We start from the raw sequence: 17215 nt of genomic DNA, 5'->3' as shown, positions 1-17215 counted from the left end.
TGTGTCACTGCCACTGAACAGCTGACAGTGTGTTGAAGCTATGAGAATTGGGTGTGAGTTTAGCAACAGTGCTACCTGTTTGAGGAGGCAGTGAAGTGTATGAATGTTAGGTATGGTTCTTGATTGACAGAGTTTATTAGTAGGTGAGTGATGGAGAAATGCTGCATTGAGGTGCGTGTTAGAGGTTAGTGGTACAGTTGATGAGATGTAACATTTGAAGATGCATTTGCTAACCTTAACTATGTGCAGGATTATTATTATGGCTCTCTGGCTCCTTGAAGCCTGACTCCTAGCATTGATCTCCAAGCCTCTGCACCATTGCTTCCTGGTCACTCATGGATATTGGCCATTTCTCCTCATCTCCACACCAAGACCTCTGGTGGAGCATACTGAAACTACGCTGTCTCCAATGCTGCACCATTCCTTACATTTCCCAGGTTTCCTTCCCACCAGAATACTCAGCAACGCATTTAACCACATTGAACTTTCTTGTTAAGATTTACAGACTAACTTTAACCGATGTTAGACTCAATATTGGCCTCTGCTGAAGCATTCAGTAGCATTTGCACCTACACTCTGCTACATTCAGTATAAAAAGCAGGCTACACAGATAGATATCAAATTTAGCTTTCTGCAAGTGCCCTTCCAGAGCAGCAAACTAATTGACCATAAATATGAATGCAAGACCACATACAAAATTTATATTGTTAAGAAGCTAAAGAAATACATGTACATAATAAACGATGCAACAAAAGTGCAAACATATGCTGGCAGAAGTATTATTTGTTAGCAATACTTTTTGTCAAACAAAAGGATCATTTGTGATCAATATCATATGTTAAATTATACTTACTTATAGCTTTTTGCCTTCTCACAGTAAGAATACTCTGTGAAAAGCACTGGCCTCGTAATGTTATTTCCCATCTATGTGCAATGGGACACATATAAAGTGCAATAAATACTGTTTGGTTATCATTCTGAAAACAAGAAAATATCAATCACACACTTGTGGAATACTTCCTGTGCTTTGTAGACATATCACAGAAATTAGGTTGATGTAAATTGTTGTTACTTTTATTCCTCCTGCAGAGTTCAGGAAAGGTGTAAACAGCTTCAATCCATTGAGAACATTCCCAAGTTTAATTTCTCAATGAAAACACAATAAATGACCTGTGTATGGCACAGATAATTTATGTGTTTGAGATTATATATCCCTTATAGTGCAGAAAATATTTAAAACAATTCTCTTAACCTCCAACTATTTCACATGTTCTTTCCATCTGCAAATCTTCCATTACATGGTTCTTTTCTAGCTTTTTCTTTCTCACTTTCCAGTTGTCACTGGTCTTCAGGATGTCAACCTCATGCTTCATTGGACACCCTCTCCGCCCCTATCACTCTTTCAACTTAGCTTGTTTTTTCTGAGCAGTGTCTCTGTTATCATTTTGACGTGTGTACCTTGATCAATGCATTACATTTCTAATGCATGCCCTTCTTAAAGCCAGATCAGGTTCTCAGCGATGCACAAGGCTGTCACCTCTGCTTCTTTAAAACATGTAAATTTATCCCTTGTTGGTTAACCCATAATACTGCATAGGAATTTGCCTTTGAAATTCAGTTCTTTTGACTATAATGGAAATGAATTTCAGAGGTGGTGCACAACCTGGTAACATTACTATACAACTGGTTTCAAACATCTAACTAAGGATGAATTTCCAGGCAGTAATCTTTAGTTGTGCATTGTGCTGGAACCTATCCCAGATTCATTCAAATCATTCACAGAAAAACTAATGTCTGCATTTGCTGTGCAAGCTGCATCTTATTTCTCCATTTATTTCTTGAAGGAATTGCATGAGGTTGTACAAAGTAGACTAGCTTTTTCTATTTTCACATTACTGCAGATGCAGGAGTGCTTTGGTCTGTTTCACAGCAAAACTATGGGCCACAATCATGCACATTCCTTCTTTATGCTTCCCTTGCCCCGATCACCAAATGGACTTATATGCAGATCACCTTGGAATCAGAGCCAATCTCAGGGGAAGGCCTGGATCAGCAGACTGTATGGCAGTGTCCAACTGATTCCATTCAATCCTTGCATACAGCATAAATACATCATCATGTTTGTCTTCACACAGAATTTTTTTCCTGCATGTATTTTGTGCTCCTAAACAGGCTAAAACAAATTCTAATCTAGTATGCTTTCAGCATAAATGACATTTTTTTTCCTTAACAATAGTGGAGTTTGCTTTTTGCACTTGCTTGAATCTAATTAATTTTTTATTGCACTTTGGCCATGGAAAGCAGATATTTTTGTTACACAACATGCTTGGGTAAAAAGGTCTAAATGCTGTTTGCTGTTTGAGGATTTCAAACAAGAGAAAATCCTACAAGCTTCAGAAATGGCAATTTTACACACCACATTCTTCTGATCAGCTTCCGAAGCCATAAACAATGCAGTATTCTTCTTGTTCAACAAATTCTTCCATGTACCATCCTCGTGAAAGCGGCTTCCTTCATCATAGGTGACGGGGCCTTCAGCATCAGGAGGGAAAAACTGTGATCAGGTTTCAAGAGGTGATGTAGTCTCACAGTCAAAGCAAGATTCCTTCTCACTGGTAATGGATGGTAGAACACTTTCTCTGCAACACAATAACATTATTCCAATGAATACCAAAATGTACTAAGTGAATGGTTCCAGCAACTGTTTTCCAATTCTCTTTTGTGAACTATAACTCTTGAATGATTTGCTTGTCTCTATCCTTGTAATTAATTCTAAAAGTGTCATGCACTACGCCATCTCTCTGGATGAATTTAGAGTGTGGTTAGGATGTGAATGAGGTGAATAACATAGATGCGTTTGAGAGGAAACTACTTAAGCACATGAAAGAGGAAGAAATCAAATTTATTCTGATGAAGAGGAGTAAAAGGAGGGATAAGTAGGAATATGGATCTGTTGGGCTGAATGGCCAATTATTGTGCTGCAAGAATTTTGTACAATTGCATTGGGTCCTTGATTGGTGATCCCAACTACCAATTTGCAAAGAACATCTATGTATCAGGGAATGATTCAAAATGAATCAGAACTATCTCCAGAATACCTATCAAGAATTCAACCATCTGCAGAATTATGCAACAACTAATTTTTAAAGCTTTGTTTAGCAAGAATTTATTTCCTAGGTAATCCCAAATGGCCCGTGTAAGTAGCATTGAAATATTGAGGATCAGTGGATACCTCCTGGGGATTACTTTTGGTTTAACATCTGTCAATCTTATTTAGGTACTGTGAAAATAAGATATTCTCTTAGAAAGCTATAAATAGCACAACTTCGTGGTTGGAAATATTTCTAGGTGACTGAAGCAACTATTATTTTTCCTGCACATGTATATGTTTAGTACAAACCATAGGCTTTCTAATTATTTCTTGATGAAATAAATAATTCATGAAAATAATTAACATATTTTCGCATGGCTATTTTCAAGCAGTTTTGCATAAGCTCACTGTTCAAGCTGTCAATGATATTAGTTGTGAATGACTTTAATTATTGGGCCCAACGATTTTAGTTTTCAGTCAGTGGAATCCATTGTTCAGTTAGGGTTTTGCAGAAGTTGCGCAAGGCCAGCAATTAAAGCAATCTTCGTAGTCAAGGAAAAAGTATTGGCACTGTTAATTACTGTTTTGGAAGCCCTGCTGCATTAGCTTAGAATCAACTGTGACTGGTATAAGGGAATAGATTTACATTAACTGGTCAAAAGATTAGAAGGAACTGAGAAAAATTATTTCACTCAGCAAGTGGTAGAGGTCTGGAACTCAATGCCTGAGAGGGCAGTGAAAGAAGAAACACACACATTATATATTGAAGCAATTGAAGGGCCATAACCTGTCGGACTATGGACCAAAAGCTGGAAAGTCCACTTTTACCTTGCATGGACCTAGTGTGTGGAATGGCCTCCTCCTTTGTTGCATCTTTCTGTAATACTATCCCATGATTTTAGTAGCACTGAACTTAGCCTGAGCAAGTGTGAGATGTTGCACTTTGGGAGATCAAATGTAAAGGGAAAGTACACAATTAATGGCAAGAGCCTTAACAGTGTTGATGTACAGAGGGACCTTGATGTTCAAGTCAACAGCTCCTTGAAAGTGGCCGCAGAAGTTGATTGAGTGGTAAAGAAGGTGTATGCTATCCTTTCCTTCATTAATCGAGGCACAGAGTTCAACTGTCAGGAAGTTAAGCTGTAGCTTTATAGAACTCTAGTTAGACTGCATCTGGAGTATTGCATTTAATTCTGGTTACCCCATTATAAGAATGATGTGGAGGCTTTGGAGAGGGTGCAGAAGAGGTTTACCAAGATGCTGCCTGGATTAGAAGGCATGTGTTGTAAGGAGAGGTTGGAAAAAGTTAGATTGTTTTTTCTGAAGTGTCAGAGGCGGATGGGAAACCTGACAGAAGTTTATAAAATTATGAGAGGCACAGATGGACAGTCAGAAACTTTTTCCCAGAGTAGGAATGTCGAATACTAGAGGGCAGAGCTTTAAGGTGAGGGGGGGGAAACCTTAAATGGGATGTATGGGGCAAGTTTTTTTTTTACACAGACAGTGGTGGATGCCTGGAATGTGCTGCCAGGGGTGGTAGTGGAGGCAGATACAACAGTGGCTTTTGAGAGGCTCTTAGATGGGCACATGAAAATGCAGAAAATTGAGGGATATGGACCATATGCAGGGAGAAGGGACTAGTGTAATTGGGTATCATTAGTTCAATTAATTCGGCACAACATCGTGGACTGAAGGACCTGTTCCTGTGCTGTACTGTTCTATGTTCTACAGGGACACAAGAAATACTGTAGATGCTGGAATCTGGAGCAACATGCACAAAATGCTGGAGGAACTCAACAGGTCAGGCAGCATCTATGGAGGGTTGAAGGGTCTCGACCCAAAATGTTGACTGTCTATTTCCCTCCATAGATGTTGCCTGACCTGCTGAGCTCCTCCAGCATTTTGAGTGTGTGTGTGTGTGTGTGTATTGTTCTATCTTCTTTGTTCTATGTTCCATGACCAGTCTCCAACAACTATCTTTGCTTGTACCAAATATTACATCAGCTACTGAAGGGTTTTCATTTTACCACAGTGTGGAATGTTCCACACTGAACAAAATTCTTTAACTCCATTCATACTGAACAACTTCTTTACCTGCACTCAGCTCCTTCTGATAAAAGTTGTAGTTTGAGGAGCCCATATGAGTCTAAGACATGCCTTTTTCTTAGTGGGATATGTGGAACATTGCATACCTCCATCCTACTTAGGTCACTCCATCACCTCTTGCTCTGTACATTGACGACTGAATTGGTGCTACTTCCTGTTCTCACACAATTCTCCGAAGTTTCATCATCTTCGCTGCTCATCTCCACTCTGTTTTCATTCACTTAGTCCGTCTCTGATTCATTATCTCCATTTTAGGGGAAAGGTTAAGAACATACAAAAATAGATGCAGAATCAGGGTATTTGGCCCCTCACAGCTGCTCCACCATTCAATAAAATCTCGACTGATCTTTTCCCTCAGTGTTGCTTTCCTGCACTAACTCCATATCCCTTTGTTCCCTTTGATCTCTGTCTTGAATATGTCTTATCACTTAAATGAAGCCCTTCTGAAAGTTCAAATACACTATATCTACTAGTTCTTTGTATCTATTTTCTTAGTTACAACCTCAAAAAAAACTCTGACAAATTTGTAAAACGTAATTTCCCTTACACAAATCCATACTTTGCCCAATCCTATTATTATTTTTAAGTACCCTAGTACAGATTCCTTAATTATAGATTCTACTATTTTCCCCACTTCTTGGCTAACTGCTCTGCAGCACCCATTTTCTCTCTTCCTCCTTTCCTGGTTAGTATGCAGTTACTTTTGCTACCTTCCAATCTGTGGGAGTTGTTCTCAAATCTGTGGAATTTTTGAAGATGTCAACAAATGCATCTACCATCTCTTCTTGGAACACAGACCATCAGATTTGGCAATTTATTGGCTTTTAGTCCCATTAATTTGTCTAATATTACTTCTTGTACCATTAGTAAAATCTTTCAGCTCTCCATTCTATCTAGATCTATTGTTCTCCATTTTTTTCTGGAAGAATGTTTGCTCAATTCTTCTGCCATATATTCTTTTACTCCTTTCTCAGTCTGGAAGGGATTCACATTATTTTTGCTGATCTTTTCCTTTTTAGATATTTATAGATGCTTTACAGTCTGTTTTTTTGTTTCTTGCTAGATATCTCATTTAATTTTCCTTATCAATTTCTTGGCAGTGCTTTGCTGAATTCTGAAATTTTCCTAATCCTTGGCCTTACTATCTGCTCTTTATGGTTTCATTTTATGCTTTTCCTTTGATCTGATACTCGTTACCCCTGGACAGACCACTTTTCCTTTTGTTCTATGAAGAAATACATATTTAGTGTGATTGATGTATTAATTATTTGAATATTAGTCATGCCTTTTAATGTAGTTTCCCAACCTACCATAATCAACTTATACCTTATAGTATGCATTGATTAGATTTTAGATTCTGTTTTGGAATGAACTGAAACACTTTCAATCTTTATACAAAAATTCTTCCATATTATGATCACTTTTCTCTAAATGCCTTTTAATCTACCAGCATATTAATAAATCCTTTATCATTATACAATATTAACTTAGAATAGTCTGACCTCTTGTTTATTCCTCAAAATACTGATTTTGAAAACCATTCTATTATACACTATTGAATGGTTCCCTAGTATGATAAGATGGACTCTCGACCTCACAATCTACCTTGTTATGACCTTGCACCTTATTGCCTACTTGCACTGCACTTTCTCTGTAGTTTTTAAAAAAATTTTATTTACAGCGTGGTAACAGGCCCTTCCGGCCCAACGAGTCCGTGCCGCCCGTTTTAAACCCCCAAATTAACCTACCCATACGTCTTTAGAATGTGGGAGGAAACCGGAGCACCCGGAGGAAACCCACGCAGACACGGGAGAACGCACAAACTCCTTTTGGACAGCGACGGGAATCGAACCCCAATCGCTGGCGCTGTAATAGCGTTACGCTAACCGCTATGCTACCGTGCCGTGTTACACTTTATTCTGCATTCTGTATTGTTTTACCTTGTACTACTTCAATGCACTGTGTAATGAATTGATCTGTATGAACAGAATACAGGACAAGTTTTTCACTGTACCTCGGTACGTGACAGTAATAAATCAATTCCAGTTCCATAAGTTGGTTTTCTGCATGATTACTGTTAATTTGCCCAGTCTATACATTTGATTAAAGTTACTCATAATTATAATATCATCCTTACTACCTATGTGTTTAATTTCCTGATTTATTGTACCTAGCACAGTGGTACAGCAAGTAGAGCTCCAGCATCCCAAATTCAATCCTGACTTTTGGTGATGTCTGTCAGAGTTTGTGACTGCATGGGCTCTCGCCCCCCCACCACCCAGTGTTCAAGTTTACTAGTTTACTTCTCACATCCCAAACATATGCAGGTTAGTAAGTTAATTGGCCACTATAAATTGTACCTGGTTTGTAGACAACTGGTAAACTGGTAGCATCTGGGGAGAGTTGATGGAATTATGGGGAGAACAGGTCACAGAGGAAAGTTAGTTGTGGAATGGGATTGTTCTGAGAGCTGGCATAAACTCTGCCGGCTGAAATTTATTCAAAGGGCTGAAATTGCCTCCTGCAATGTTGCAAGGAAATATGGAATATAATATGAAATATGCCATATATTAGCACTACTATCTAGTGCTTACATACAAGTCTCTCCATTATTTTATACCCCTTGCATTGTCTTAGTTCCAATCAAACTGATTGTACTCATTGATATTCCTTCCTTTGTACTGTCTTTTATACAATATATCCCTGAATATGAGGGCTACCTCTCCTCCTTTTCCATTTTCCCATCTCTTCTAAAATATTTAATTCCTAATCTTGGTCACTTTGCAATCAAGTCTCCTTAATGGTTGTTGAATTGTACGAGTTATTTCAATGTGTGCTATTCATTCATTTATTTGCTCTTTTTACCTGCACTGTCTTGATTTCTTATTTTGTATGCTCCTTTCTTGTAGATTCTGCTCTTGTTCACACAGGCTGGAAGAAGTGCCTATTTGTTGGACAAGTGCAAGGGATCTTCCTGCTACCTTCTGGTTCTCCATGACTGCCTGACGTGTAGTCGCACCCTCCTGTCCCTCTTGACTGACCACTTCTGCATTACTTAATTTAAAAGGTGTAAGAGCCACCTGGAACAAAGTATCCAGGTAACTCACCCCCTCCTTGATACTATGCAATGTTGACATCTTGAACTCAAGCTCCAGCTCTGAGCTGAAGTTTCTCAGGCTGCAGAGATTTACTGCAAGTGTCATTGCCATAGATGGCAATGATTTTCATCAGCTCCAACATACTGTAGCTGCCACACATCATCTGCCCTGCCATGTCTGTTTAAATGTAATTAATTTTTGCAAATGGCACACTGTGCCTTTGCATAACCTATTGATTTTTATAACCTGAGTCGACTGACTTCTATCAACCAATTCCAGCTGGCAGGCTACTTGTTTACCATTTTATACTACTAGTTCACTACTGCAAATAAAAACTACAAAGATAATTAAATCTAATAGATAAATTAAACAAACCAAATAAATATCTTAAATGAAATCACCCCTCTTACTCACTGCATTCCACCCTTGGTAAACACTGCACTCATTGTGCACTGTAAGCATGTTGTGCCTTAGCAGATCCCACAGACTTGTCTAGTCCCACGTGTTCTGAGGTTAGTGACTAGTATCCATTGCACATGCATGGACTCCTCAGCTAACTCAATTATACTTCCCTCCACCCTGCTTTCAGATTTCAATTTCATTCTGCATTTCAGTTGGGCTGACTCCTACAAGTTGTTTTCCAATCAGTGCTTCCGTCTTCCTTTCTCCTCATGTGGATTCTCCCCTCCATCATAGTTGACAAAACTTTCAATCATGTCAGTTCCCTCTGCGATACTGCTCTCACCCCCTCTCCCCCAAAACGGTAGGAAGAACAGGATTAACCCTGTCCTGATCTTCCAGTCCACCAGTCTCCATATTCAACAAATAATCTTCCATAATTTCCAACACATCCAATGTCACGCCTTCACCTGACACATAATCCTCCTTCCCTCACTCTAACCATTCTGAAATGGCAGCCTCTCTGGCACTTATTAGTTTACTCTTTGATCCCTACTACCCATCTCACTGTATTTCCCATGTAATCACAGGATATGCAATGCTTGCCCTCCTACTTCTTGCCTTGCCAACATTCAGGACCCCAAACACTTCTTCCTGGTGGAGCAGAGATTCACTCGCACTTGTTAGAATTTAGTGTGCTGCATTTAGTGCCCGTGATCTGGTCTCCAGTAAACTGAGAAATCAAACGCAGGTTGGGAGACCACTTTGCAAAAGGATTCCATTCAGTCTGCATTTGTGACCATGGCCATTTTAATTTACCATCCTATTTCCACTCTAACTTATTGTTGGCCTCTTCTTTCGGCACGGTAGCGTAGCGGTTAGCGCGACGCTATTACAGCACCAGCGATCGGGGTTCGATTCCCGTCGCTGTCTGTAAGGAGTTTGTACGTTCTCCCGTGTCTGCGTGGGTTTCTTCCAGGTGCTCCGGTTTCCTCCCACATTCTCAAAGACGTACGGGTAGGTCAATTTGGGTTTAAAATGGGTGGCGCGGATTTGTTGGGCTGGAAGGGCCTGTTACCACGCTATAAATAAATAAATAAATAAAAATAAGCAAGGTTAAGAAACTGCACTTCATCTTCTGATTAGGCACATTACAGCCTTCTTGACTCAGCAAAGAATCCAACATTTTCAGATATTCAGCTTCTGGTCTGTGACCTCACATTTCCAGCAGTCAGTTTTTTTCTCACCTCTTCCAGTAATTTGAGATTTCATTCATCTGTTTGCACTTACTCTTCCTTCAGACATACACTTCATGATTTACCACCTCCTTTCAGCTGAAACCACCTCCATGATTGTCATTACACATCTCCTGCTCTCTATTCTATACCTTCTGTTTACTCCACATCCACACTGTTAACCCTCACCACCCCCCTGTTATTTCCCCCATCTTTCTCTGCAATTCAAAACTTCTGTTATCTCTTAAGTTTTCCCTGATGAAGGTCATTGATCTAAAACATTCTCTCTCCACAGATGCTGTCTGACCTGCTGAGTATTTCCAGTAATTTTTGCTACATTTCACTATTTGGATTAAAGCTAAGATTCTTTCAGACAGGGCTGCCAAATCCCATTAAGCCACAGATCGTGACTTGCAAGGATCAACAACAGGTTCCTGAAAGAACAATAACTTTAAAATAAGTTTGCAGATTCTTATTAGTTCCCTGCATAAATACATCTGCATGAAAACAGATTGGTTGCAAACTATTACAGATCAGCATGGTGAAATTATCCTTGTCACTCTATCAGCTCTCATTTTCCAAGATAACACTTATCTGGTTGGCCTACTTACACTCATTTTCATGTAAATAACTACTTTGGCAATACAGAGTCCTTCCTGCCCTGGCCTTTCTCCCACTTTACAGATGGACTGTGTGACACAAGAGAGATGACTTTCTACGTATTAGCAACATTTACTAAGTTAGAAACCATTAGTTTTATAATCCAAATTCTCTGAAATTAACCTTTTTTGTTTTGATTTATTATTTCTATCATTTCAGAACAATTCATTTCAGATCTTCTAAATTTAAACAAGTGTTCATCATTTCAAATTTCATTTATCATTTGGTTGTTGCACCTGTCTTTCAATTATGTTCATATCTCACAAGAAGTATGAGCTAATGCTACAAATAAACTGAATCTCTCAAAATCATCATAAAAAATAAATATTGCCTTTGATTCTGAACCTTAAGCTGACATTCACACATTCTCAACAGATCGTGTTTCTGTCCTGCTGTTAATTTAATTATTTGATTTTATTACATCACACCAGATGGACTTACAAGCAGCGTGGTCCAAGGACTAATAGTTCATGAGGTTGTATTTTGGAAACAATTAAAAATGCATATTTTAAAAACAACAAATTAAAAAACCACATGTGACATTTATTTGCACAGACTCCATCCTGTACGCAGTGGGTATGAAAACATATTAAAAGGTAGTCAGGAATAACTGACATCCTTACTCACAGGATTAATTATAAGATGCAGACATTGTTGCCAATGCCAGCCATTTATTGTTCCTCCCTCAATGCTTCTGAATTGAAGACACAGGTAAGAATTAATCACATTGCTGCAGGTTTGGAGTCACTTACAGAACAGTGTAACAACCCAATACTTTCTTGGTCACCATTACAAAGACCATTCTTGTTTGTGATTCACGGATTTAATTAATTGATTTCAAGTTTTCCGATGGCCATGGTTTGATTTGACCTCATGCCTTGCAATCAGTGGTCCAGATCTCTGGCTGTTAGTCCAATGATTTAATCATTGTACCACCTTACCCCTGGCTGGTGTGAAAAATTGCCATGGGCATTTAGAAGATTGAGATTGAGCCAAAAATGTTGGTCGTCATCCATTTCATGTACACTATTTCTTTGTAACTTACGTTCTGAGGGGGAAATAGCTGCTTAAAGATTGTCTCACCATATGAAGGAACATAATCCAGTTACTGTAGCAATGCAAGAATAGATTTATGAACTGGATGAGAGCAAGAAAAAAGCTGAAATACCAGTCGCTCGAGCATATTCCACCATTCAGTTAGTTCATGACTGATCTGTATATCAATTCCAATGACCCAATTAGGTAACCCTTTAAACTTATGCCGAATGAAAATCCATCAATCTCAGTTGAGAAATTTACTAACATTCTGGCTGCATAAGTTTTTTTTGGTAAGATTTCCAGATTTCCTTTGCAATTTCTGCCTCTTAGCTCCAGAGACCCGGCTTCAATCCTGACTTTGGGTGCTGTCTGTGTGGAATTTGCATGTTCTCCCTGTGACGGTTAGATTTCCTCTGGATGTTCCAGTTTCCTTCTACATCCAAAGATATGCAGGTCAGTAAATTAACTGGCTATTGCAAGTTGCCCCTTGTGTCTAAGTGATTCTGTGTAAGTATGATTTTCCATGAATAGTTTCTGACATCAACCCCAAAAAGCCCAACTCTAATTTAATTGCAGAAGTATGGTCTCCACATTTTCTCCATGTCTACCCTGTTTACAAAAAACAGAACGTATCCGAAGCAGCAAATTAGCACCCAAGCACCCTGCTCTGAATCATCAGAGGTGATGTAAGATGTCTTCGATTGTGCTGCCAAGCAGCACTTACTTACTGATAACTTGCTCACCAACACCCAGTTTGGGTTTCAGTGGGATATGTTGAGTTGAAATCCCAGCACAGCTTTAGTCCAGACATGGACCAAAGATCTGAATTCAAATCATGAACTTTACTATTTGACATAACTTAATGTAAGCAAACTTAGATTATGCAGCTTTCTACTGCTTCATCTGAGTGCTTTATTTATAAAGTGAAAAGCTGAGGCCCTAGTAAAAATCCCCAGGAGATAGTACCAATCAACTTTTGCTAATGTTGCAAAATATCCATTATCCCTCAACTCTGTCCCCTCTTAACCCATCCCGTATCTAAGCTAATAAGTTGTCTCATGTCCCGCATGCCCTTGTTTTTGTTCATAGTATTTTAAACTGAAACTTAACAAAGGTCATCCAAGTAGTCCATATAAATAACATCTATCGACTCTCCCTTATCTCTTGTGTTATTTACTTGCTCAAAAATGGTCAACTAGGTTCCTTAGATATGTTATCTTTTACAAATTCATGCCAATCATCTCTGATCAACTTACTTTTTCCTCAAATGCTTCTTGTGTAAGAAATTAATTAAAATCTCTACAATGGTTTGGCATAAAAAATTTGCTTCATTCTGCCTCTAACTCTACTGCAGCTGAAACTGTGTAATTGAAGGAAATTACATTTATTCTCCACTATTAACATTTGTCAATATTTAATAACCGTAATACTTCAAAAAATGGAGTTAAAATGACCATATAGCTTCTTTACTTATGCTTAATTTGGACAATCAAAAAATGATATTAACAAGCAAGAAGACCCTTGCCTGACGATGTTCCATGGATTTTTGTTCCAATTTTAGAGCAAAACTTCATAAACTGTACAATTTGTTTAAGCATAATAAAAAGAAAAAATACTCATTTTTTTGATATTTCAATGCACATTGATTAAATTAATTCTTCCATCTTTGAGGTAGACTATATGGATTTATAAAGTGAACACTCTAGATATTAGGAATATGAAAATATGTTTTTTAACAGGTTGGCAAATAATTTGGCTAGCTTGACAGTAAGGTTACTGACTGAAGTAACAATCTAAATGGATTTTCAATGTGTCAGTTATGAGCTATCTCAACCAGATTTACCACTTCAAATTTTGCCTTCTAAGTATCATTGTACAGTAGGTAAATCTTAATTTTTTTTCTGTACCATTCAAAACTGCTCCAACAGGGTTTTGTGGATTGTGTTCCTCTGTTCCATTTTTTTAAATAAGCCCTTAGATAACCTTGACTAAACAAGCATAAAACCATGCTTATTACATGAGATTTTCAGATTTTCGTCTGTGCTGGGGATTAAGTTTGGTCCTCATCTATTTTTGCCATGGTTGCTTTATATTTAGGCTAAAGTCTATTAATATTTTCTTATCATAGGTGGGGAGAAAATAAATTACACCACAGTTTGGCTCACAAATTATTTCAAGCTTTACAGCCTCAGAATGAAAGAAAAATAGTCAAAGGAATTAATCTTATTGCCAAATTGTTGGTACCCCTTCCTTTTAAATTAAATGTTCAATTTAACCTTCATTTTGAAGCATGAATAACTGACTGCTAGAGTTTAGAAATTAATCTATGTGGTAATAGTGTCGGGAGGATGTTATTAATTAGCCTAAGTGACTATTCTATATTGACTAATAGTTTTGCTGTATTGGGTGCTTTACTTCATCTGAGAAAAGTAGCTCTGAGACTAGATTTTTACAACTGATAATTTCTCTAGTAGCTTGTGGTTATTTGTCACTTAGTCTGTTGATTTTAGTCTACAATTTAGATCCCATGTCTGATTCATGAATTGGATTGCAGTGTGTCTTCTTCACACACTAATTACACTTACTTCAAATTCAGAATTGTGAATTATTTTGTTCTGCAGTTGAACTATTCTTCCGGAATATGTAAAATTATCATGGAATTTATCTTGTTTTATAACATCAAAGCAAATGTAATTATAAGATGTTTTTTACTGTTGAATAGAAAAACTATTACTTATAACGTAGCATTTAAGAATTTTTGTCAACATTCTACTTGAACTATCTTGTACTTTGGGATACTTACTTCTACATAGTTGCAATTCAATTTCATAAACTTAATCTTATTCTTGTTGTTCATTCAATTCAGTCAGCTCTTGGCAAATAAACAATTAACAAACCTTACTAAATAGTTCCAATTTATTTACTTACTTTCTTTGACTGCTCATTGAATATGTTGAAAATGATGCTAAAAGTAGATATATCCTGTTGCAAAATGACAAATTAAGGAACTGGATTGTACCTAAATGGAATTATACAATGAATATAGCAATGCTAAAACAATATTGCCTTCAGATTATACTTGCCAATGAAGGTAATTGCAATATTTTTGATGGAGGATTGATCATTTTTGGTAATTGTCTATTGATGTTATTTATCCATTGGAAAAGCATAATAACAGTTTGAATATGCATATTATTGTAATGTGAGATTAAAATTGAAAAGTCAGTTTACCAAAATGAAACTATACTTTTCAAATAAAAACAAAGACTTTTAAATATTAATGAAAGAAAAATACTTTTGGATTAGTGTAAATAAATATGTAATAACAACTTTATTAGTTTGTAAATTTTACCTTGGTAATTACAAAAGTGCTGAAGATATATCCACAATCTATTGGTACTGACAAACTTTCTAAGAAGCAAAACAGTTATGAGAAAACACCAAGACCATCTGACAGAAGAGTAATTTGTTATTTTAATTTTACATGGTCAGTTCAACTGTTTAATTATTTTTGCAGTCATTCAGATTTGTTGCCCACACATGGTGTTATAATGACTCATAAGAAGCTGAATGAATCAATTTATTAATGCACACTGTCAAAAAAACTCAAATTACCAAAAATCCTGGATTGAAATGTGGAGGCATAAAGGATCTTACAAAATCCTGTGGGGAGACTCAATGGATGTGTCCAGGTGCATACAGTTATTAAGTTTATTAAATGATAGGTCCCTGGATACTATAGTCCCCTAATTATTCATGGAATAATCCAAAATTTCCATTGCTGAAATTGGTTATAATTTGACTTCCTACTACTTCTGAGTCCCCAAAAACTGGCATTATTCATTCTTAGGAAGGGCAGATAGTTTTCTCAACATTTTATCTTGGTATATACTGATTATATATGTTAAAACTGAATGATCATATCTTTATGTAAAGTTGTTCATATATAATACAAACTGAATATTTTAATTATGTCCATGTTATTTTTAACCTAACCCATTCTCACCTAATGGAACTGAACTCAAATAACTTAGAAGTATTTATAGCCAAAGGTTTATTGACTTAGACATACACAAACTATATTTTCTTCTGGAAATCAGAATTATACATTGTGTATGGGATGCTGATGGTCATATTCTGATACCCTGATGACAATACTCTGATTTTTACAGTAAAATAAGTTCTTCCTTGTACCTGTCCCAGCGATAGTATAGAGATTCGAAATTATGAGCAAGGGAACATATTATGAACATGCTTTTTCCATTAAAGTAACGGAGAGGGGAATTTGGTTCCTACAAATTCAATTGGATTAAGTCGTCCTTCAAGGAACAGCTGTTGGAGTCGCCTTGAATTGCAAATTGTGCAATGAAGGACCGTCTGCAGGACATGGTAGATATTGGTTGGGAGGAGAATGGGTGCAGTGGGTACCGAACTCCGAGATACAAGCCCTTACCTAGATGCAGTTGCTGTTTGATCCGGAAATCTGGCTGAGAGTCATGGACTCGGTGTACTGCTGGCTGCTGGTGGACAGGGAGCGGCGGCAAGAGCGCTGGAAGCGGTGGCTTCTCCGGTGGAAGGAACCGCTGCTGCTGAAACCCCGGTGCTGGTTCCCCAGGTACTCCTTGTAGTTCTTGGTCAGCAGCGTGTAGAGGAACGGGTTGATGCAGCTGTTGCTGTAAGTCAGGCAGGTCATCAGGTAGTTGATGTGGCTCTTTGTCTTCTGGACCAGGGAGAGAGGGGGCTGATAGTGGTCGATCATTTGCCACACCCAGAAGGGCAGGAAGCAAGCCCAGAAGACCAGGACGATGGCGAAGATCATATAGAGGACTTTCTGGTTGGGCGAGCGTCTGGTTTGCTTATCATTAAAGGTGGTCACTTGGGACACCCAGTAAGTCCTGGCTAACCGAATGTACAAATACCCAATGATTATGCCGGGTGCCAGGATGCTGGTGGTGAACAAGACGCTCAGGTAGATCCCATAGGCGTGCGTGCTCCAGGTGGAAGAGCAGATATCTTTGCCTCGGGTCCGCATCAACCTGATGGTAATGATCATCGGCAGTGCCAGCAGCAAGGAGGCGAGCCAGATCACCACGGCAATGGCCTTCCTGTAACTCTTGGACCTCTTGACCGTGTCCAAGGGTTTGACCACGGCCAGGTAGCGCTCGGTGCTCATCACGGTCAGCGTGAAGATGCTGGCGTGCATGGTCAGAAAGTCAACGCTGAAGAGGATCCGGCAGCCAATGTCCCCGAAGTACCAGCCTTTCAAGAAGTAAGTGCAGACGATGAAGGGGATGGTGGAGAGGTAGAGCAGGTCAGCAAGAGCCAGGTTGATGATATAGATGTACATAGAGGCGGCCGATCTCATGGAGTGACACATCACCACCAGAGTGTAGATGTTCCCTGTCACACCGACGATGAACATGAGGGATAGGATGGTCCCAATGGAACAGGTCACCACCAGCTCCTCCACTGAATCTGTTGCTGGCATCCGCTCAGTGCTTGACACGTTGGTGGAGTCGGTGCTGTTGTTCCACTCGGAGACACCAGTGTCACTGGCCATCTCTGTAAAGTTCACCTCCACTGTAGTC

General features: G+C 38.4%; 1 protein-coding gene across 1 annotated transcript; it reads right to left on the bottom strand.

Annotated features, from left to right (window-relative positions):
• Positions 1–2617: 2617 nt before the first annotated feature.
• LOC127580119 (urotensin-2 receptor) lies at positions 2618–17187 on the bottom strand. The gene is made up of 2 exons (XM_052033331.1): positions 16081–17187; positions 2618–2639 (listed from the first exon to the last, which is right to left on the bottom strand). Exon 1 carries the CDS (start codon positions 17185–17187, stop codon positions 16081–16083), a length of 1107 nt encoding a protein of 368 aa, XP_051889291.1. The 3' UTR covers positions 2618–2639.
• Positions 17188–17215: the final 28 nt, after the last annotated feature.

This window comes from Pristis pectinata, chromosome 18 (assembly GCF_009764475.1).
Source record: "Pristis pectinata isolate sPriPec2 chromosome 18, sPriPec2.1.pri, whole genome shotgun sequence".
NCBI lineage: Eukaryota > Metazoa > Chordata > Chondrichthyes > Rhinopristiformes > Pristidae > Pristis > Pristis pectinata.
This window is presented reverse-complemented; position numbering and strand designations above follow the sequence as displayed.

Coding starts and splice junctions, on each gene's coding strand:
- LOC127580119 (XM_052033331.1), bottom strand. CDS start 17,187: ATGGCCAGTGACACTGGTGTCTCCGAGTGGAACAACAGCACCGACTCC.